The sequence below is a fragment of the Ylistrum balloti genome, unplaced genomic scaffold (assembly GCF_031769215.1).
Source record: "Ylistrum balloti isolate Yb309-2 unplaced genomic scaffold, AGI_CSIRO_Ybal_v1 Utg371490, whole genome shotgun sequence".
Classification (NCBI taxonomy): domain Eukaryota; kingdom Metazoa; phylum Mollusca; class Bivalvia; order Pectinida; family Pectinidae; genus Ylistrum; species Ylistrum balloti.
Window position 1 is genome coordinate 294,385 of NW_026782771.1, and position 24,953 is coordinate 319,337.

Sequence of the window (24,953 nt, forward strand, 5' to 3'; positions counted from 1 at the left end):
TACTAGCACATCTGTACTACTGAACAAGAGGTAATAACAGTTTTTAATCTACACATTGCATAGCAGCAAGTTTATAATATTAGATTGCATGCCAATGATTGATGAGATCAGATACAACTAAATAGCCAAATCATTGATTAAGACAATGATAAAAAAAGATTGCTTGGACATCCTGACAATTACAAATGCAGGCAGGAGAAGGATTCTATTGGAAAATGGAAAGCCCGATGGCAAGCCAGTGACATCAATCCATAAAGGCAGGTCATTCACCTGGTATCACTGGACAATGACCTCGTACAGCATCAACACAGTTACAGTCAACTCAAGGTCAATACTTAAGGCATATTCAATAAATTTGTGTGGATCTGTTCCTATTCAATTATCAATCTAGTAGGATTTCAATTAATCATAGTTGTTGTGCATTAAGCAGGGAAAAAATAACTGTTTTTTGCAGACAATATACATCTTAAAATATAATAGAAAAAAAGATGAAAGTGCTACTGATTTAATCCATGTGTTCTACAAATTTATTTTGATATATATATATATATATATATAAAAATGATTGCAAACTTCTGAGATATTTCCTAAAAGTTAACAAGTATTCAAGTATGATCAATTTTATCTTATCTTGAGTTTGATATGTTAGTTTTGGCCACAGTGTACCTGTCATAGTGATTTATAGGTTTTGAACATACCTTATAACAGAATCAGCATGTATCAATCAAGGTTGCCATTCAATTTCTGTTGTTGTTTTTTTTCAAATTAGTTTTTGTCCATACTGGTTTTACAGTGAAATGAATTTTGATATAAGCGTAAATAAAAATATATACGTATTAAAAAAATATCATAAACGGTATATATCCTACATACATAAAAATGTGGATCAAATGCGAAAAAAAATTGAAAAGAAATCATCAAAAGAATGAAGTGTTAGATGCAGTATGCAGTATCTATAACAGGGAAATGAAACCAAAAAAAAACCCAGTGATATAGTTAGAAACTATTGTTTGACAAGATTCAAACTGACCAGATGACCTTTTTATTGCAAGATGCACATCAATCTTTGAAAATATTTCCATTTCAATGTTTGAACTATAATTTGCTTTGTGTTAAAGTAATAAACATAAGTGTAAATGCATTTATTAAAATTTCTTTCAACAAATTATTCTACATAAAACATATCGTGTATATTTCCATTTTAATGTTTAAATTATGATTTGCTTTGAGTTAAAGTAATAAACGTAAGTGTAAATGCAGTTATAAAAATTTCTTTCAACAAATTATTCTATATAAAACATATCTTGCATTACATCGGTCATGTTCATTTCACACAACTTATTTTTCAGACAAATTGAGAATTTGAGCACCAAAACGTGAAAATAAAATACCATACACATATGTGTGAATCTCTTGCCTTACAATAAATACCCTGACAAGATCTCTAGGAAAAACAATTACATATAAGGATTTACCTCTTATACCCTTATTGGGCCCCACATACTTAATTCAATATCCGATATTGACTCTCTTTAAATTGAAAATAATTTTGCAGTTCACAAAGATCCCTTATGCATAAGAAAGGAAAGGGATTGAACTCACCTATGTTTTCCCTTTTACACTCTGACCTCTGCCACCTGGGCCACTAATTAATGCTTTACAACCCTTTACCTTGCAGTCAAATCTTCTGATTATAGGAAATTGAGTTTGATTATTCAATTCACCTATACTGGGTAAGGAAACTCTTAGTATTAATTAAGAACATGGAATCAATTAACCTTAACCGTAAGTGTGAAAAAGAAATCCACTGACCCGACAACCATACTGATACAGATATATAGGCATCTTTTTAAAGAACTGAACTTATTTTTCATATCAAAATGTGACTATTTTTCTGTAAATAGTAATTTTCACCTTCATGGTACTTGTATCATCAAAACATGAATTCATACCAGCTGATGTGCCTATACATGTCAGCAGTGTTGTACACTAATAAATCCAAGAAATTACAATTGAAATTGATGGTAGAAAGTTGTTGTGTATTGTTGTTGTGATTTGTCAATAAAGTATGGATTTTGAATAGATATTTTACTTTTAGTGTTGTGTTTAAATTTATTGGATTTCAAACCTGGGTCATTTTAAGTGAACCAGTCAGTCACAGAAGGATTTTCACATATTAGTTAGGCAATAGAAAAATTCAACTGTTACAAGTGTAGTGAATTTGTTGATGATTTTGCATGCCTCAATCCTTAACACTGAGTAAAGGATGTTTAGTGATACCAGAGTGAAATGACATAATTTAGGAAACTGGTAGGTTGTTTACTGTACATTTAGATAATATCAGTACAAATGTATGTATGAATGCATAGATGATCAATGAAAGGAAATATATACTGACACCTACCTATCATAAAATTATGTAAAATGTGTACATATAGCTACACACACACAAACATATATATATATAATGATTGCAAACACAACAGTTAAGTATAAGCACTTTCATCTTTAAATTTTCATACCCTTAACAGCAGTAAACATCTGAAGATTTTGAAATGAAAGCACTTCAGGTTAATTCCTGTGTTTGTAATCATTTTTACTACATTAAGGTCCAGGAAGTGAAAAAAAGAAAACATGTTTTCCTTATTCTTATATACATAATGGGGAAAAAATCTATTAATTGTATGTTACAGTCAGTATACCCATGTATTGAAGTAATCATCAAGAAATTTGAACAGTACTTACATTCTCAGTTGCTATGTGAAGGATCCCTAGTTGGAACGGAATAGACTTATACCCAACCTCTGTAATCAACACATTTGCAACAGACCAGAATATCTTATGTATTGTAGATTCCTTTGGCTATAAATACATGTATACTCCCGGTTGGTGACCTTCCCTAAATGGCCTTCACACACAGCTGAGAAGTACAATCAGCCTCATACATTAATAAGTGAAAACCCCCAATGTTAAATATATATACCTGTAGTCCTGACAGTACATTCTGTGAATACTGATACTCGTTGATCATTAATTTTACTTTAGTCCAGGGACAGTTAACAGATTAGCACACTACGAGTCCAGTGTGAGTTCCCACTCCGGACTTATAGACAGGTTCTGTGTACATACAATGTATAAACCTCCCTTTACAATCAATATAAAGCATACTGTATAAAGCATGTACAGGTCAGTCACCGTTCCATGTAGGGGTAGTGAGGGGTCAGGCCACTGATCGCTGGAAACAAGGCAGTAATGTGGAAATCAATGAATCTTCTATAACTGTGTAAACTCCCACCTAATTGCCTGTGTCAACAACCTGTGATCAACCCAGATCTGGACTTAAGTAACAACCCCTCTCTAAAGCCTTACCAGTAGTATCTACTAGTGTATATTTACAGTCTACGTAATTTATTTCAATAAACAATGTAAAGATTGGCCTTTTTCTGGCATGTACGTCGTAAGAACTTTCATTTTGACAGAAAAACAAGAGATTTTGATGTTTTTCAGTTTGTTTTAAAATCCTAAATGTTGAATTGCATTTTTTTACTTTTTTAATTTTCTTTTCTTCATCTTTTCTCTCTAAAAATTATGATTTCATGAAAAACCTGAAAATGTTATTTAATACGATCAAGCATTCAGAAATTAGAAAAGGTAAAGAAACAAGAGACCCATGAGCCTCAACAGTCATCTGACTAAAAAAACCCTATAAATATCATATAACAGTTATATATAGTATCAGTGGGAACCCTAATTAAACAATTAGAACAGTTTGAGATTATATGTATGTAGCTGTCAAGGATTTTCATTTCAGTTTCTTAACCTTTATTATCACACAACTTCAGCTCAATGGCACCAGTGGAATAGGAGATGATTTTTTTTCAAAATGTGTTTTTAATGAAAACCTCCTAAAAATAACAACAATTTGTCACGATTAGGACCAACTCATAATTCATTGTAACTTGAAATAAGTTCAAAATGGCAGCCATGTTGGATTATTGACCTGTCTAACATATCAGAACACTTGTTCTGCACCATTTCATGATCAATCAGGGCAAAGAAACTGGAGGAGAAATAGGTATTCTTCAAGAAAACTATCATTGTGCAATCATGTAACAAAATGGCCACCATGGGTGCCATGTTGAGTCTTTGATAAGGTCGAAAAATAAGAACAATTTGTTTTTAGTCAACACCCATCCCTTAACATCTCCATTCATTTAGTTGAACTTCCTTGAGAAGTTTAAAATGTGGTTTTCAAGATGGTGGCCATGGTGGTTAAATATGATTTTAGACCAACCCAAAAACATAACAGTTATTCAAGAATCTGTATTGGCATTTCTCAACTGAATCCCAACAAAGAAACTGAAGAATTACTATGGCTAAAGGTCATCCTTACCAAAAAACAGTTCAAATTTTTAGAAACTTGAAAATGTTTGTAAGACATCCATGCCATAAAGTTTGACCAAAATCCATGAAAGAATCAAGTTGCTCAGTGTTTAAATTGAATCAGTTGATCATTTTATACATAACAAGGGTAAACCATGGCCTTCATTATAAATTATATCAGACCCCTGAAACACAACAATGTCCAAATTATACTGAAGATCAACCTTCGTATAATGATTTGACTAAGATCTGTCAAAGAATGAAGTTGCTAAGTGCTTTCATGGAATTGAAATAGGACAGGATGCAACAACAGAACGATATGCACCCCCCTCCCCCTCCATCTCCCATTTTATGACGGGGCGTAAAAAAGGAACATGACACTATTCATTTCGTTAAAATGTGAAGTCACAAGACATAAGACCTGTTGTCATGGCACTAGTAAAGTATAGTCACATTGGATGTGATATCATAACACTAGTTATGTGTAGTGAAGACTTAAATGATGTGACACGAAGTTAAATGTGTTGTCACAACATCATGATACTTGTAAAGTGATTACACATGGCAACAGAAAAGACATCACTACACTTGTTATATAAAGTCAAAGGACAACAGACATGAGGTCATGACACTTGTAATGTGAAGTCACAAGACGACTGACATGAGGTCTTGATAAAGGTAATGTGAAGCCACTGGAAAAGACATGACATCACTACACTGGCAATGTAAGTCACAAGACGACAGACATGACATCATGACATGTGTAATGTCAAATCACAAGAAAACATGCATTATATCATGTCACAGTTAATGTGAAGTCACAAGACAACAGACATGACGTCAAGGCACTTGTTATGTGAAGTCACAAGACGACAGACATGACATCATGACATGTGTAATGTCAAATCACAAGAAAACATGCATTATATCATGTCACAGTTAATGTGAAGTCACAAGACGACAGACATGACGTCAAGGCACTTGTAATGTGAAGTCACAAGACGACAGACATGACGTCAAGGCACTTGTAATGTGATGTCACAGGACAACAGACAAGAGATCATGACACTAATGAAGTCTAGTTATAATATCCATGATATCACAACAATGTACAGTGACAAGACAACTGATGTGACATCATGACATTGTGTTTAGTCACAACATACACATCATGACATCATATCAAAAGGACATCACATATGATCATTAAACTGTGAACATAGTAGAATTGATTTGACAATGTAGCCACAGAAAATATTTTTGGTAATTGTATAAAGTAAAAGGGATGTTCTATTTTTCATTTCCTTAAAATTTTGAAACTTGAAAAGTTTGATTTTCAGCTTCAAAGTTTAATAAAGGTATTTAACATCCATAATTGTTTAAATGTTGTATCAAAATGAAATGGAAACTTCCCTAATGGATAAAAAAAAAGCCCTGAATACAACCAGGATTCCTGATCAAACTAATCTGAAATAACCCAAGACCAATTATTACATTACATTACATGATAAGTAAGAAAGGATACGGTATACTGTCATATATATTTCTATCAAGCAATAGACCTTATAGCTTGCGGGACATGACATCAAATAGGTAAGAATAGGTAAGAAGATGGCCAAATTACGATCGGAACATTGCTATTGTGGTGAAGGTAATTTTGTAGGAGTTGATGACAGTCCTTGCTAAATTGGCTCATGTCAACTTGCCCTTAGGTAATAGGAGACAGTCTGTGACAATAGTTACAGTGGTACACAATACAACTTATCGAAACAGATGCGTTTTCACCCTATTATAGTCTGACTATGTACTATGCCTGCCTTATATCATTTTCTTGTTCTATACACATTAATGTATCATATTTTTGCATTGTGAATTATTATTTCATGTTGATTTTTGATACTCATATCAATTGTATCTCCTTTCTGCATTTTCACTTTTTTAAAAATTAATTTTAATCAATATTGATGATGGACAGCATATAACAGTTTATCAAATCTGTGAGTGATATCTCTGAATGATATTTTCTAAAAATTCAATTCAATATATATATAAATTATAACTGCTTTTGACATTCTAAATTAGAAATTCAAAATATTTTTTTTTTCATTTAATGTAAGATAAATGGTTTTTCTGAATTTAAAATGAAAGGTAGTTCAATTAAATTAGAACCAAATTCTCAATGAAATACAGTAAAAACAATATGAAAATTTATAGCATGTATTTTTCTCATCCCTGGTACATAAGATTCAGTTTTTCCTCCAATGGCATATAGTTTCAAATACGTAAATATATAATTATATTTCAGCCTTCACCTGTATGCCACAGGTGGCAAAACTTAAAAGTACATTGTAAGGTTTAAGCCCACCACTATAAATTGTTGCCGGATCAAATTACTTACTGTAACTACTAATTACCATCTCATTGAATGTGCCATCAAATGATTTACCCTTGGAGTCGGTAAAGGACGTTTCGTTAAATAAGTTATTATGATGTGCGTAATTTATAGTTACCGAGTGCAGCAGCCGACTTTCTCCAGGTAACACCAACTCTCCTTGCACTACTTCATTACATCTCATTTTAAAGTAGTACCATTTTGAAATATTTGAAAGATTACAAAGACTTTCGGTTTACATTCGATAAAGTGAAAACTTATCTTTCTTCCGTGCGTGAAAGTGGCAGAGTATGTGACTCACCATGTCCGATCTCTCTGCCACTATGCTGGGTTACGTAAGGATATACTAAGTGTACTCCTATTGATATACATTTGTTGTGACTTCATACTATTGTATGATAAATGCTTAATTGTATTAAACATTTGGGCACCATTACCTTAACATGATACCTAGAAGTGACGTGTTTGTTCATGAGCCTACATCGATATCCCTTTTCACGTTGGTGCGTACAATTTTTGGGAAGAATCAACAGCCCGTTACTAATAAAACGAAACGATATTTATACATTTCTCCCTTTCTTATATTCTCGAGTGATTTGTATTTAGGGTTTACAGCATTTGCTTTTATAAATTCATACTAGAAAATCATCGCAAATTTATTATTTATAAGCACACTATTATATAATATAAACTTTATTTGTTTTACAACAATTGCGAAACAAGTTATATTATAATCACTCTTGTTGGCCCATGTACTGTGGGAGAAAATCATCGCAAATTTATTATTTATAAGCACACTATTATTGCCTCGACTATTTAATAACGGACCGGTTAGAATATTCAAAGTCCGTAATTTATTCGATATACTTATAACTACAAGTCTAGAGATTTTTATTTCCACGTTGAGAGTTCCTTGTGGTACTTTTTTCCACGATGCAACGTTAACATAGTGGTATTGTATATATTGCAGATTATTTGGTACGAAAGGGACTTATTCTCACCTTGATTTTTTCTTTGATATATGTCGACAGCTACATGAGAGACCAAACTTAATTAGGTATCCTCACTGAAGTCCGTGGTATTTATACAATACATAACTGTTTAAATAAACTATTTTGTTCGTCTTAACAAACAAATTTATTTACGAAAGTTCATAAAATTGCGTTTAATATCCATTGGCATTATATATCATATTTCCCCGCGGAGTTTTTTGGCGTAGCGTCACGGCATGTAAACCGAGATGAAAAGACCTGACAAACTGATGAAGTTTCGATAGTCTGAATTTTCGATAAATATCGCAGGATTATAAAATACATGGTCAATGTTTTCAAAGATAAGCTTGCATTATATGGCTCGGGACAGAAAGACAAACGTAACCCGACAAAGGATCGCTACGTTCTGTCTTTCATCTCGCAATATTTTACGTCCCTGCCAATATACAGCTTATATTTTAAAATCCTGACCATTTCTTGAACGTACCAGGGACGTATAATACATGATATTATACGTCCCTGAACGTACCAAGTCTCTCAAAACATCGCAGCTTGTTAGACAGTCTTCTATTTGTTTATGAGCGTTCCTGTATGCACGGTTACCGTATTAAGTAAAAGTATCTGCATGAAAATGTATTGTATTGATGAATAAATGAAAAATACATATTCGAATCATAATATATGCGTAGGAAATATGGCCTTTGTATAGCAAAAGAGTTCATGTCCTAACTTTTTATCACTTTTCAGCTGTTCATTTTTCATTAAATAATCTCGTGACGTGTTTGTTGGTCAGCTGATACAGGAAATCTTGAAGCTTTCGGACGCGTAGTTCAGCGCTGGCTAGTAAAAACGACAGGACACGTGAAAGGAGTACCACATGTATCACACGTTAAAGGGACACAACATGTATCACACAACATGTATCACACGTTAAAGGGACACCACATGTATCACACGTTAAAGGGACACCACATGTATCACACGTTATAGGGACACCACATGTATCACACGTTAAAGGGACACCACATGTATCACACGTTAAAGGGGTACCACATGTATCACGTTAAAGGGACCCCACATGTATCACACGTTAAAGGGACACCACATGTATCACACGTTAAAGGGACCCCACATGTATCACACGTTATGGGGTACCACATGTATCACACGTTAAAGGGACACCACATGTATGACACGTTATAGGAGTACCACATGTATCAACGTTAAAGGGACACCACATGTATCACACGTTAAATGGACACCTCATGTATCACACGTTATAGGGGTACCACATGTATCACACGTTAAAGGGGTAACACACCTATCACACGTTATAGGGACACCACATGTATCACATGTTAAAGGGACACCACATGTATCACACGTTATAGGGACACCACATGTATCACACGTTAAAGGGGTACCACATGTATCACACGTTAAAGGGACACCACATGTATTACACGTTATATGGACACCACATGTATCGCACGTTAAAGGGTACCACATTATCACATGTGAAAGGGACACCACATGTTTCACACGTTAAAGGGACACCACATGTATCACACGTTAAAGGGACCCCACATGTATCACACGTTATGGGGTACCACATGTATCACACGTTAAAGGGACACCACATGTATCACACATTATAGGAGTACCACGTGTATCAACGTTAAAGGGACACCACATGTATCACACGTTAAAGGGACACCTCATGTATCACACGTTATAGGGGTACCACATGTATCACATTTTAAAGGGGTAACACACCTATCACACGTTAAAGGGACACCACATGTATCACACGTTATAGGGACACCACATGTATCACATGTTAAAGGGACACAACATGTATCACACGTTAAAGGGGTAACACATCTATCACACGTTAAAGGGACACCACATGTATCACACGTTAAAGGGACACCACATGTATCACACGTTAAAGGGACACTACGTGTATCACACGTTAAAGGGACACCTCATGTATCACACGTTATAAGGACACCACATGTATCACACGTTAAATGGACACCACATGTATCACACGTTATAGGGACACCACATGTATCACACGTTATAGGGACACCACATGTATCACACGTTAAAGGGACACCACATGTATCACACGTTAAAGGGACCCCACATGTATCACACGTTAAAGGGACACCTCATGTATCACACGTTATAGGGACACCAAATGTATCACACGTTAAAGGGACACCACATATATCACACGTTATAGGGACACCACATGTATCACACGTTATATGGACACCACATGTATCACACGTTAAAGGGTACCACATGTATCACACGTTATAGGGACACCACATGTATCACACGTTAAAGGGACACCACATGTATCACACGTTATAGGGACACCACATGTTTCACACGTTAAAGGGACACCACATGTATCACATGTTAAAGGGACACAACATGTATCACACGTTAAAGGGGTAACACATCTATCACACGTTAAAGGGGTACCACATGTATCACATTTTAAAGGGGTAACACACCTATCACACGTTATAGGGACACCACATGTATCACACGTTATAGGGACACCACATGTATCACATGTTAAAGGGACACAACATGTATCACACGTTAAAGGGGTAACACATCTATCACACGTTAAAGGGACACCTCATGTATCACACGTTAAAGGGACACCACATGTATCACACGTTAAAGGGACACTACGTGTATCACACGTTAAAGGGACACATGTATCACACGTTATAAGGACACCACATGTATCACACGTTAAATGGACACCACATGTATCACACGTTATAGGGACACCACATGTATCACACGTTATAGGGACACCACATGTATCATACGTTAAAGGGACACCTCATGTATCACACGTTATAGGGACACCAAATGTATCACACGTTAAAGGGACACCACATATATCACACGTTATAGGGACACCACATGTATCACACGTTATATGGACACCACATGTATCACACGTTAAAGGGTACCACATGTATCACACGTTATAGGGACACCACATGTATCACACGTTAAAGGGACACCACATGTATCACACGTTATAGGGACACCACATGTTTCACACGTTAAAGGGACACCACATGTATCACATGTTAAAGGGACACAACATGTATCACACGTTAAAGGGGTAACACATCTATCACACGTTAAAGGGACACCACATGTATCACACGTTATAGGAGTACCACATGTATCACAACGTTAAAGGGACACAACATGTATCACACGTTAAAGGGACACCTCATGTATCACATGTTAAAGGGACACAACATGTATCACACGTTAAAGGGGTAACACATCTATCACACGTTAAAGGGACACCACATGTATCACACGTTATAGGAGTACCACATGTATCACAACGTTAAAGGGACACAACATGTATCACACGTTAAAGGGACACCTCATGTATCACACGTTATAGAGGTACCACATGTATCACACGTTAAAGGGGTAACACACCTATCACACGTTAAAGGGACACCACATGTATCACACGTTATAGGGGTACCACATGTATCACACGTTAAAGGGACACCTCATGTATCACACGTTATAGGGGTACCACATGTATCACACGTTATAGGGACACCACATGTATCACACGTTAAAGGGGTACCACATGTATCACACGTTAAAGGGACACCACATGTATCACATGTTAAAGGGGTACCACATGTATCACACGTTAAAGGGACACCTCATGTATCACACGTTATAGGGGTACCACATGTATCACACGTTAAAGGGACACCACATGTATCACACATTAAATGGACACCACATGTATCACACGTTAAAGGAACACCACATATATCTCGCGTTCTAATGGCACCACATATACGACAACTCTATACACCCGGGAATGTTGAGGTGTTTGGTTGTCTTTATGAAAATTCTCTGTCGATAGCAAGTAAAGGTCTAAATCAAGCTTGATTCTTTGGTTAAAACAAAAACGGCGCTAGTTTGATAGTATTTACAATGAACTTGATCATACCTGTACATGACCAATAATATCACCACGCATTACGTGATTTCTGAGCTATACGTAATTAATAAAATAATCATGTTCTGTTTTACTGATTTCAAACTTTAGTAAAATATATTTCATTCCATCACCAGCGAAAGTTCTTAGCGCACTGAAGTAAGTACCATTCAAGGTGTCTTTTCATTTTGGATTGCCATTAAGGTTAAATGGAGAACCATAATATCAGTTTTTGATATGGAACTTTAGCAGAATGTTTAAAATTTCTATGACACTGTGTTTGAAATCTGGTTGTAACGTTTATGTTGAAGATTTGACAGAGGTGTTAATATGGCAACTGGACCGTCGGTAGCGGTTGTTGGCGGAGGGATATCTGGACTGGTGTGCGCTGTACGACTGACACAACTCGGGATACAGAATGTCACTGTGTTTGACACAGGTAAGAAAATATTCATAACTAAAACTGAAAATCGATGAAACGAGGGCATAATTTATACAAAAAACAGATTAACACATAGCCCCTTGAAGTGATGCTCTGTTCCTTTCCGAAGACATTTTTATCGTCTATTGTAACTGATCATATAGACTTTTTGATAGATTACATCTGACCTTCATGTAAGAATATTAGACTGTTGTGCCAAGTCACTTATGGGACGATCCGTTATCTGTTATTGCTGTCTTATCTTATATAGGAATGTTATATTTCATCCGCTCGAGGAGATAGGAACATGGATTTCGAAATTTTAGAATAATTTGATGTAGCTTATAGATACCGCACTTTTTTCACACCATTGGAATTGAAAAAAAAAAATCACGGACTTTTTGATTGAAAATTAAGAACACATATTGATATTGCAACAACCAAGCAAATGAATTACATAAAAAATCATTTATTGACTGTTATTTATATATATAAGTCATAAATAAAATGTACGAGTTCAATGAATTCGAGATTTGCGCTGTACTATGTATTTGTATCGGATCATTGAGAGGTATTGCCACAGTAGAGAAAACGAATTTTCCTTCTTTTCCTGAATGTAATCGGTTGTTTTAAGATATAGTTAACGGTAGATGTTGTAGATCCCTTCCGATCCGGATCAAGAGTTTACAGCTGTGAATCTTCAAATTTAATTGCTTCAGTGATAATCATTTATTCTGTTCAAATGTATTTTCAAGTTTTAGATCTTCTCGCAGTTTAATTTGTGTTAACCAAATCCAGGGATGTCTTTATCATACGCCCCTGAATAAATCAGATGATTTCTTCTTCTGTTGAACGTAATAATGTGTGAAATCATATAGGACAAAGAGTCAGACGATGAGAAATTAGCCCATGAAAGAGATGATGGCTTTAATTCACACCTGTCCAGGTAAACTACATGGGTTCTCAGTTTGGGTTTTACTGACGTGTCCTTCGAAATAATTGACCATATAATTAGATGTGATGCTTTTATTCAACAGATATTGTTGAACTGAATTGTGACACTCTGATTTTTATATCAGTCATTGAAGGTGGTTATTTTTTGTTTGTGATTTTGAACCTGAATATTTATGCTACCACGGGTTCAGATTCGAAATAAGTCGGACATGTTATGTACCGTACTATTACTGACTAGTAGGTGTGTAATATATATATGTAGGCTACAACAGATACCTATATAACCATGGCTGCACGGGTCTCCGAGTAAAACGATACATACTGAGTATGTATTAGTTATTTGATAAAATTACTCTTTCATGACTTGCCCCTTTCTAACTATGCGCTCAAAATCCATGCGGCTTGATAAACGCTAAGGGAACATAATCCAAGACATCCCTTAGATATAGCTGCATATGTGTCTTCGGTTGTTAACATTTGGTTGTAGAGTTTGGGAAGAAATTTGAACATTTATAAACAATAAAACTTCATTTTAGAGGATCTGTATTTCTTGTGTTAAGGCAAGCATGCAGCGGGAGGAAGATGTTCCAGTCGCCATGTCAACATTGACGGAAGACTCCATACGTTTGACCATTCTACTCAATATTTCACCGTGTCTGACAAACGCTTCTGTAACGTTGTGTCCTTCCTTCACTCACAGGGGGCAGTTAAGGTGTGGCAAGGTCGTCTTGGTCATTTAAAAGATGGCAATTTTTTTCCTATGAAGTCCCTAACACAAGCATTTGTAGGAGTTGACGGAATGTCTTCCATATCTAGCTGTTTGTCTTCCCGTGTTAATCTGAAACGTCCTGTTTGGATAGGAAAAGTGAGCTGGGAGGACGTATCCAGGAAGTGGAAAGTAGACAGATGTGGGTATTTTGATTATTTGGTAATAGCGCACAATGGAAAATGCGCTGATAGGTTAATGTCAGATGCAGGCGTTCCAAAAGTTCACCGTCTCCTTCAGGTTCGATTTACACCTCGACTTGACATTAAAGACAAACGCATGCAACTTTCTTCTCTTTGGATGTTAATGGCGGCCTTTCCGAAGTCGTTGTGTTTGTCGTATGAAGGAGCTCACGTAGAGGATCCGGACATATCATGGGTGGCAAATAATACAGCGAAACTTTCCCAAAATAAAATGTCCGTGAATGGAATTGAATGTTGGACTGTCTTCAGTACCAAGGAGTTTGGAAGTGCACACAAAGTTCCACAAGAAAATATTCCACCAAGAAAGGAAAAACAAGTAACAGATGAACTGCTTACTGCATTTGCTAGAGTAACAGGACTTGGGTCAAAGTTACCTCCCCCTAGATACACGAAGGTTCAGTTATGGGGAGCAGCCGTTCCTCTCAATACTCTCTACACAAAAGAGGAATGTGTGTTTGATGGCCAGCACAATGTCGGGATATGTGGGGACTGGCTGGTCAGTCCTTGTATACAAGGTGCTGCAGTTAGTGGACTTCGTCTTGCAGAATTCATCCAAAATCATTCTTCAGGTATGTAGAACCAGTTATTGTAATTTGTCTTACTGTAAATTATTTGATTTTTTTCTGATTTAAAGAAGAAAGTAAGTGAATGAATAAGAAAGGAAATATAAAAATTCTTTTGTGTGGCCTGATCTTCACATAAATCCATAAAACGAGCCAAAACTACAGCCGGCTGATTAAAACGGTTATATACCTGTTTAAAACGGTATAGAAAGATTACAATGAGAGAAATATACCTAACACATCATGTTTAGACGGGTAATATGGTTCCCGGACCTTGGACAAAACCACTGATGAAGTAACCAGTTTAAATGAAATTGGCGAACGTCTGATATGTATTGATGTATGGAATTGCGACAACCATATGCATAGTTCAATACGTATATGCCATGACCAGATATTGGGAATACTATTGGAAAATTCTCCTGATTAGAACCGAACGAAAAAATTGACTCGATGAACTCAATGGTGATAAATCGATAACTGGAAATCAAAGATGTTTCCTAAAACAGTGGGCATATCCGACAGTTATTCATGGTAATAACTTTGAATAGATATTGTTATAATGAGGAAATGTTTATGGATCGCTGTGTGTTTCACCGGTTGATGGCCCTAATGACATTTTATGTGTTGACGGGCCGTTAAGACTGTAATGATAATAATAATAATTTACGTTTACATGACTGTGAAAATCATACTTTGTTCGGTTATGCAGAAGATTTTTGTTGATTTTTTTTATGCCTACGCTATGTATTGCCGAGACATACACAGTGACGTGCCATAAGTTTTTCAAATTTTTGTTTTACTATATGTTCTTTCTAACATGTTTCAATGAATTTTCCTGACTTCATTCATGATCGTTTTTAATGAAATTTTGAACACTAATAGAGAATTATTTTCTGCTTCATATCATAATATTTCCACTGCCTTCCGTTGTGTACGACCAGGGAAATACTCATTTATCTTACATAATTTTCGGGATAGCCTTTTGACATCATTTTGGTAAGCGTATATAGGGAAATGGCGCCACATGGAAATTTGCATTCAATTGATATTATGTGAAGAAACTACAGATGTTATTGTACAAAATGGACAAATATTGTCAAAATCTATCCCTAAACGAAGTAAAAAATACATTAAAAAGTTAGAAATATTTAGAATTTATCGTAAAATGAAAAAATGAAACAAAAACAAAAAAAAACCCAACAACAACATGAAAGACTTTTGGCACGTCACTTGGATATCATTCCTTCATACTTTCATTTCTGCTCCTGTATCCTTTAACGTAATGTAACTTGGTATGTAAATCGTGAAGATACTGCCTTACTGCTGTGATAGGTTATAAACTATATAACCAGTGAAATCTGAACCTTCTACATGTCTATATTGTTCTGGACTTATTATAATATATTACGTGTTTATCTTGGTTGGGTAAATTGTGCTGCTGTAATTTAACCATCATTATACCAAATCGTATTTTCAGTTTTTAACGTAGATTCTGCCGGTAGTACTGCAATTTTATTCCAGATTCTTTACCATTGAATCTTCAGGCGGATCTTCGAACTTTATTTCAGTTTTTATACCTGAATCTATTAGGTTTTATTCCATACTCTTTGCCTTAAGTTCTGCTGACAGTGTTCCAGTTTATTCAATTACCCTTACTACATGTATGTGTGTTGCGTACATACCTCCAGTTTTATTCGTATCCTTTATTCTAGATTATGAAGCAAATCCGTTTATGTTTGAAACATTTTGTTACATTGTACAACATTTGTTTTATAACATATATACCCATATCAGTTAATATGTTTAAGTAAACTGACCGACACGGTCATCAACACTTTTATTAACTTCGATTATAATTTCAAACTGTTCAAATAATCATCAAAATGAATTGTTGGATGCAGAACAAAATTGCCTATACGTATATCAGCACTTCTACTTCTTAAATAATTTGAATCCTCTGGTAATAATGTAATGTCACATTATCAAATATATAAGTGCGTGTTAGAATTCTCTCCCCTGGTAGAGAAGGTTACACACAATAGTTGTGATGTCTCGCTTTTCAGTGTTTCTTTACGTTCAACATGAAATGGTTTAATCGTGGATAAATATACTGATAACGTTTCTCTTTTACAGGTACTGATAGGACTGGTACAAATTTACAGCCAGAATTTACAGCAGTAGATGGTCCTGTAATTGGCTCGTTCCCGACAGATTCTTCCATCATATTTAAACCAAAGGCGACTTAAAGGAGTCAAGTGGCGTTTCATTATGTTATTGTGTTCATTTTCGCGAAAGGGACTCTTCAGCTATCTATTTAACATGAAATGCATCCTCAATGGAGAACTTTTTTCAGATTTCCTTATATACAGTTTTTGTGTTTAAAGTGTTTCGATATATTTTCTGTGACCACACAAACGTTGATGTCTCTCTGCTGAACGTAGTACTGGATATTTTACATATTGGATATTATGTCAAGAAGAAAGTCTACGCCTTTCAATCATTACCTCAATGTAGCATTTCTGATTATTATTTCCTATCTTTTAAAATACCGTTTAACAAGGTATTGTTGAAGCTGTTTTCTTCATCTCCGTCAAAATAGTTTATATTTTAAGTCACCGACCATGTGTTCTCTATGCATTGTTATTACAGATTATTATGCAGCGAATTAAAAAATATGTAAAAACAAAGAACAAAAATCTTGTAATTTTTATATGATATTAAGGGACATATAGTATGTATACTGATATATTTCACTACATTAATACATTAATGCATCTACCTTATTCAGTCTTAATAACGAAATATAATAGGTTAAGGTTGTGCGTTTAATTTAAAGTTACATCACATAATTCTTGTACAGATTAACGAAGGAAGTTTAAGCAATATCAACGACTTAAAAAATCTGCAGCGCTAATTAGATACATAGTTTTCTATGTTTTCAGGACAGTAGCGTTCATTTTTAAGGTTCATCTTTTACTGGACGGAATAGATTACAACTTTGTTGAAGAATTGTAACATTGTTTTCATGTCCAATCAACAAAGTGGCGAACTAACAAATCTCGTTGGTGTCCTCAGCCACCATTTTCACGAGTCGATGACCTGTTGTTCTATCGATTCGCTAGAATTGGTAAACAATAGATGTATAGTAGAACTACTTACAAAGAACAAGGAAGTGCTCACAGTCGGGTAGACCATATATTGCCTCCACTGAGACTGAAAGTTTTTTGTTATTATTATCACTGGACTTTGTTCCAAGTTTTATGAGATGCTCCATAGCAATCTGTGATTATAGACATCTCGAACGATTTGAAATATTTAAGGAAGACTTAGTTGATGTATTAAATGGATTGTCTGAATGTTAAAACCACAATTTCAGTTAATACTTATGAAAAAATGAACAGTTATAAAGTAATGATCATACATCGTTGTACCGCCAATATTTCAAAACCCTATAAAAAAAGCCTATTCCTCCTATAAATGATTGAATTTTGCCCAAAATTGGTCTGAAACATCCTTTACTGAATCAAATCATTTTTTGTTTAAACAGTGGGTCTTGACCCCCTATGACTTGACTGGAAGGGCGGGTCACAATTGGGGAAATGGAAGTTCTTTAAAATTCATTAACTTATTGAATATTGTCTTTTCGTCATTAAGTTATGGGCACTTAATAAAGTGTAAGCGATGCACCTGATCTTCATGAGACCGGGAAAGAGAACCTAATAAGGGAGATATATAGCAATGTTTTAAATGTTTATCATAATATACACTAAGGTCGAAAGTCAGTACTAGTACACATCACATTGGTCATTTGTCTGATGCAAGTGGCCGCATAGTCATCGAAACATCACTGGTTTTGTTATAAGATCTTTTTATTCTATTGACATTACCAACATGGGTGGTCGGGGGGGGGTCGGGTGGCGCAGTGTTAACGCACTCGCCTTTCACCTAGCCGTCCGGGGTTCGATTCCCAGAATGGATGTGAAAAGGTATGGGGTCACCTGCCTTACCACGTGGGTTTTTCCCATGTTCTCTGGTTTCCTCCCACAATAAGACTCCTCGCACGCTTACATCCGGGCCAACAAGAGTGATTAGTATAAGCTGACATAACTTGTTTCGCAATTGTTGTAAAATAAATAAAGTTTATATTTAACATGAAAATATATCTCGAAATATACCTATAAATGGTTTGATTTTTTATTGTTCTTCTTATCAATACTTTTGTTTATTAATTGTAAAATGTCTTTGCAATATTTGACACCTTTTGTTAAAACTTATTATTTTTAAACAACTGCTGAACAAGATATACCAACATATATTTGTCATTCTTGTTGAATTGGATGAAGTGTGGAAACCGAGGAAAACCTACGTGGTCGGGCAGGTGACCAAATACATATATGTATGTATTTATTTTGATTGGATATAATTTTCTTGTTTTGTACAATGTGACCTTTCATTGTATTGTTATTGTTGTACTTATGAGCCTTAAGGCTCACAGTGAATTCTCAATAAATAATAAACTTTCGGTTTGGTTAATCGAGTCGCCGCAGACCGGTATGTGAAAGGCGAATGGGTCACCACTGCATCACCCTGTCACCCTCTAACACACTTCTGTTGTAACCTTTACCGTTGTCTATTGAAATATTTCCTTACTATCTGTTGATGCTTGCTATTTATAGCACGGGGAATGTTTACTTTCACTTTTTAATGCTTATTAAATATCCATTAACTCTAAACAAATACAAAAATAAATGAAAGCATCCATTAAGAAAACGTGAAATATACACAACCTAAGTGGTTATCCAATTTGTGTAGGCGGGGTGATTTAAAAATTTTTCTTTTAAAAACATTCAGTTTCAAGTTGAATCTCTTATTTTTACGTGCCATTGGTCAATTTTAATGTCAAACATTAAATTCCTATACATGTATTTAGGAAATGGGTCACAAAGCTTTATGTACATTTATAAATAATGAGAATTTAAAAATGCATGTGTTGAAATCGAAGTTTCGTTAGGGAATACTCTGGATCAGTTAGCACCCTCTGACAATCGCTTTATTTAAAACAATATCTTATTACTGTTATATGGATGTGTTCTAATACAAATACAGGACATGATTTTGTCAAAAAACTAGAACCTTATACTAATTCTGCTCCTCTAACACATGGAACATCAAGAGGGAATGGCCAACACTGCTGTGTTTTGACATTTGTGGCCGTATATTGTGATTATACTGTTACAATTTAGTTTTACTGTCGACGCGGAGGAATCACAAAAGATACCTGCGACAGTGTAATCATGATATACTGGTGTGGAGATCTGTGATATAGGTTCCACTTCCTTTTGCGACACAGTTTACAGGATTTCAAAATTTCCTTGAAAGACTTTACTAATCTGAAGAAATAGCATATTTTTAACCCCGACGAAGAAAAGAAACATATATAAGGAATTCTAAAGGTCCATCATGAAATCTGTATGTGTAGTTTAGTTATATCTCTGTTCTCTTATCTCAACGATAATACATCAGCCATATTCTGTCTAGAAAGTCAACTATACCTATAATAGGATGTTCCTGCAGTGTCCAATTACATGACATACTAACGCTGATTTTTCAGGTGCTGTTCAGAAAAAAGGTAATTCACGAAAGCCCCTGTGTCATCGGAGAGAATAGATTCACAATGAAAGATATTATAACATTTCACAAATATATGAATATTGATATTAAAGGAAACAACCAAAGAAAACAAACATAACATATAATTTATAGCAATCAGTAATTATCATTATTATCAGAGATGTATATATCGGTGATCTGGCACTCTTATTCCACACTGCAAAATCTACTTGTCGATGTCTCTCTTTTGCTTGTCAATGGTGTCTTGTAAACTTTTCATACACAACTGCTGTTGTTGAATTTTTGAAATGAGCATTTTCCTATTCATGTCTGTATGCTTATAACTACTGTGAATAAGATCCTTGTTTGCATGTTCAGATTTTTCCACAAGACGCTGTTTTCTGGCCCGTAAACATCTTCGATAGGAAGCACAACTATTACATCTACGTCCTTCCACTAACATTGCACAATTTACTGTCCTGATGGAAGAATTATATGTTAGATTACCTAACTCGGCACAGAAGTCACCTTCTCGGTAAGCATGAATTTCAGAAGATTTACCTGCCGTTAACGCACAACCAATTGAAACCAAATCCTGAAACTCTTCATCCGGGTTCCCTAAACAAACAACAAATTTGTTCAACCTATTTAACAGCTGTTGTACTTTCGTGTATGAATCGAACACTTCTGGAAGGTCATTCCACAAATAATGATCCTGAGCCAGTTTTTTTCTATGCACATGTATAGTGGCCTTGTACGTTCTGTCAATACTGATTGAAAGTTTAATGGTTGTCATTCCCCCAGCCTTGTAAAGTTCCAAAATTTCTATGTTATCCTCTCTTAACACTGGCACATATGGAGAACACAGTTTAAACTGCATGTCTTCCTGAAGTCTTTCAAATTTGGGAAGTTCTTGTGGGTGCTCATCAGGGTTGAAGGCAGCAGATACTTCAGGCACACGATATGACACATAATCATGATCAAAGTTAGAGAAAGATGATGAGATGTTACATGGTGTAGATGTATAACTATGGTCAGATCTGACGTCCACGTTGATGGGTAATGATGTGGTGGTATCTTTGTGCTCAAGACTCACGTTGACAGGTGATGGCATGCAAGTATAACTATGGTCAAGGTTGACATCGCCAGTTGCCGTGCAGGTTTCACTGTGATCAGGAGGTGACATGCAGGTATCACCTTGGTCTAGAACAACATTGACAGGAAGTGAGACAGGAAGTGATACAACGTTGACAGGAAGTGATACATCATTATGATCTGGATCATTGTTGACAGCTGATGACAATCCGTATTTCCTTTTTCTTGAATACTTCTTTATTGCGCCCAAAAACTTTCTTTTCTTCAGTTTTGGCATCCTGGAAAAATAATAATGGTGTTTAACAGAAAATAAATTGCATTATAGAAACCTACATACCAGCAAAAGCAGAAAGACATCTAAGAACTTTCCAATAACAAAAGATCTATATATATCTGATTTAGTTATCGGCTAGAAATACTGGTATTTTTTCAAATACATGTATATGCTCCTGCTTTATGGAAAATCTATCTACGCCTATCAACAATCTCATGATAACCATATTGAAATAACAAGCATATAGTGTATATTCAGTATTCTACACAAACTTTTAAACCTGGTAGACCAAAAAAAAGGAACAATGCAGGGTTTTCCATAAGAGCCGGTCGCCAGCCAATTTCACCGGCTACTTTGATAATTTGGCTGCCTACACCAATCCAGTTCCTACACATACACGGCAGGCCACCCTTACCTCGCCGCACTGCGGCTCGGGTCGGCTTGCTTCACCAGCCTCCTACTTTCACTACACAGCTTACTACTAACAAAATTATGGAAAACCCTGCAATGCAAAACTAGGGACCACGGGGAACCTACATCTGAAAGTTTGGAAAGATTCACCAAGTACTTGTTGCTAAGTAGTGATAAGAATTGTTTAGACTGACAACAGACCACAGACAAAGGGCAATTTAAAATTGCCCTTCACCTGCAGATTATTTAATATCCCACCATCTGATGATGGTTGGCTGAAAATCAGGTTGACCTGCATTAAGTGAAGGGAACACTAATATTGCTGCCCAGTATTAAACCAAACCATATCCCCTACCAACCTCTACAAATACCACTGGTGCCCTTATACTGTTGTATTATTATTATAAGGAAGTATAAGAAAACTTCAATCACAATTTTTTCACTAAAAAGAAGTTATTTCCCAAACCTATGATGCTTAAAATTAAATTCATAGGATTTACACACACCCCCACCCCATCCACTTTCCTAACATATTGCACTGAAACGAAATGTGACGGACAAACCCAAATTAATATCCTCTGTATCAGTGAAGCGGGGATAAAAAGGAGGGTTCACTCTGTAACGTCGATGTTCAGCTCATAGTACAATTGAATATTCTAAAATTATCTAGTTAGTGTTACGCAGTTAAAAAACTTTAACCGAGAAAAGAAAGCTGAAGATTGTGACTTCACTGACTGTGATGTTAAAGTTGGACAATGACATGCATCATGAATTGAAAATGACTGTATCTGTTTGATTTTACCCTCTATAGTTTCCCTTTAAAACTATGAAAATGTAATTCTTCTGAGGAAATCACTAAATATGATAGGAGTTATCAAAATTGATTTCCAATTCATGTGTGATTTTATGAAACTTCTCTCAAAGGTTGAATTTCTGCTTGCCATGGTTTGGAAATATCAAAACTTTTAGACTTACTTCATTAAATGCCACAAGGAAATGAACACAGTTAAAATACACTTGTTTGCAATATTGTGGACCACTGGCAATGAATGTGTTAATATCCTCGTATCTTTTATCCACCCTCCACGTAAACTACCTATTTTCTGTTGTAAAATAATGAACTTTCCATGTTTGATCGACTTGATATTGATAGGGTTTCTGCAAAAGATATCAATAAAATTAAAACAATAATTTGATTAAAATTCAATATACTAGTTAAAACACAGTTGTTTGCATTATTGTGGACCACTGGCAATAAATGTGTTGATATCCTTGCATCTTTTGAGTTCCCCTCCACGTAAACTACCTATATTCTGATGTAAAATAATAAACTTTCTATATATCTGATCGACCTGATATTAAAACGATTTCTGCAAAAAATACCAAAGAAAATAAAACAATAATCTGATTTAATCTATATATCCTAGTGAAAGCATTGTTGTTAGCATTATTGTGACCACCGAGCGTGTCTATATCAACTCGCACATGTGCTTTCCTCTCCACGTGACATTTTGTTTATCTTTGATAACGCACTTAAAATGTTCCTGCAATAACACAAAATACACACAAAGCTGTTTTATAACACCAGTCTAGTCAATAACCATATAACTTACGTTTCACTCTCGCCCTTTCCACCACGAAAATAGTCTTGAAAGTGCAGTGTATTTCTGATAACTGCGAAGCGTTCAAACAATATGGCGGCAACTTGGCGTCGAATGTTTACTTCCGGTACTATACCATTTTGGTAAGCCATAAGGAGAGTTTCCTTTATCTGTGTTATATATGTCTCTGTTATTATTAATATGAAGTAGGCACTGCCTAAAAACGAGCGCAAGATGGTCAAGAAAGTGCACATTTTGAACAGCCTGATCCATGTTTGCACTGAAGCGTTTTAATTTGTTGTATATTTCGTAAGATTTGAACAAAACATCGACACATACAAATGTACCAATATATCATCATCAGCAGCAGCAGCAACACATCTTCTTCTAAAAAACATTGCATCACCATGATCAGGCGGTGGTTTGGTGGCAGAGTTGTAACACATTTGTCTATCACCTAGCCATCCGGGGTTCGATTCCCCGAGGGGATAGAAAGGATACAGGTTTCCTCCCAAAGTTAGACCGCTCTCTTGCTTACAACAAGTGTAATTTTTATAAGTTGAAATAACAAAGTTTCCATATGTAAGTAAGTCATGCACATACAATCATACACCATGAAGGCAGACAAAGAAGAACAAAAGAAGGACGACAAGATAACGCAAAATTTGACATTTTCCCTTCGCGAAGCTGTTTAAATGAAAGACACACAATCATATATATATTAATATTACAACAAGTTAATTTCTATTTGTTATTTCTAATTGTTCCATACAAAATATTGAAATGGAGAACTTCTACTAGAGTATCAGCTTGATGCCTGTACAAAGTATTGAAATGGAGAACTTCTACTAGAGTACTAGCTTGATGCTTGTACAATGCTTTGAGTATCGGGTAATTACCTTGAATGGTTTAAGATAACTAGTTTGACAAAAATGTTTGTGGTTTAGCCTATGTTTCCATGGTAACAGAAAAGTATTTAAATGGCAATCTTCCCCATAGCAAAAGAGAATACTAGCTTATTAAGTGTAAACAGTTTTGAGCAATAACCTTGTCAGAGTATTGGCCAAGAAAAACTGAAATTTTGATGAGGGTCATCGGTTTCAATGGTAACAATAAATGTGTTAAAAAAGTCACTGACAACATATCTAGACTTTAAAAATTGATAAAAAAGATCTTCAAAATAAATGCATAAGAGTTTCCCTTTTAAAGTTACAGATATTGCAGACGGAGGACTTTCTATCATCTTTGCTCTAAAAATAGA

General features: G+C 35.4%; 3 protein-coding genes across 3 annotated transcripts in view; 1 reads left to right on the forward strand and 2 right to left on the reverse strand.

The window, feature by feature from the left end:
- Nucleotides 1–7,260, reverse strand: part of LOC132562686 (uncharacterized) — a 35,891-nt gene extending 28,631 nt beyond the window's left edge. The window contains exon 1 of the mRNA XM_060227441.1: nt 7,213–7,260. The gene's annotated coding sequence lies outside the window, so the exon portion shown is untranslated. The remainder of the gene's footprint in view (nt 1–7,212) is intronic.
- On the forward strand, nt 6,873–17,358 carry LOC132562710 (renalase-like). Its single transcript, XM_060227470.1, has 4 exons — nt 6,873–6,919; nt 12,103–12,230; nt 13,727–14,704; nt 16,835–17,358. The coding sequence occupies exons 1-4, from the start codon at nt 6,873–6,875 to the stop codon at nt 16,945–16,947; spliced, it is 1,266 nt and encodes a 421-aa protein (XP_060083453.1). The 3' UTR covers nt 16,948–17,358.
- Nucleotides 17,359–20,472: 3,114 nt separating this feature from the next.
- Nucleotides 20,473–23,767, reverse strand: LOC132562694 (uncharacterized). Its single transcript, XM_060227449.1, has 2 exons — nt 23,705–23,767; nt 20,473–21,684 (listed from the first exon to the last, which is right to left on the reverse strand). Exon 2 carries the CDS (start codon nt 21,681–21,683, stop codon nt 20,538–20,540), a length of 1,146 nt encoding a protein of 381 aa, XP_060083432.1. The 5' UTR covers nt 21,684; nt 23,705–23,767; the 3' UTR covers nt 20,473–20,537.
- Between the last annotated feature and the right edge of the window lie 1,186 nt (nt 23,768–24,953).

Bases quoted from the DNA above. Each gene is read 5' to 3' on its own strand.
- LOC132562710 (XM_060227470.1), top strand. From the start codon at position 6,873: ATGTGCGTAATTTATAGTTACCGAGTGCAGCAGCCGACTTTCTCCAG. The intron at 6,920-12,102 runs GTAACACCAACT...TTTATGTTGAAG, and splicing joins CAGCAGCCGACTTTCTCCAG to ATTTGACAGAGGTGTTAATA. The intron at 12,231-13,726 runs GTAAGAAAATAT...TCTTGTGTTAAG, and splicing joins TGTCACTGTGTTTGACACAG to GCAAGCATGCAGCGGGAGGA.
- LOC132562694 (XM_060227449.1), bottom strand. From the start codon at position 21,683: ATGCCAAAACTGAAGAAAAGAAAGTTTTTGGGCGCAATAAAGAAGTAT.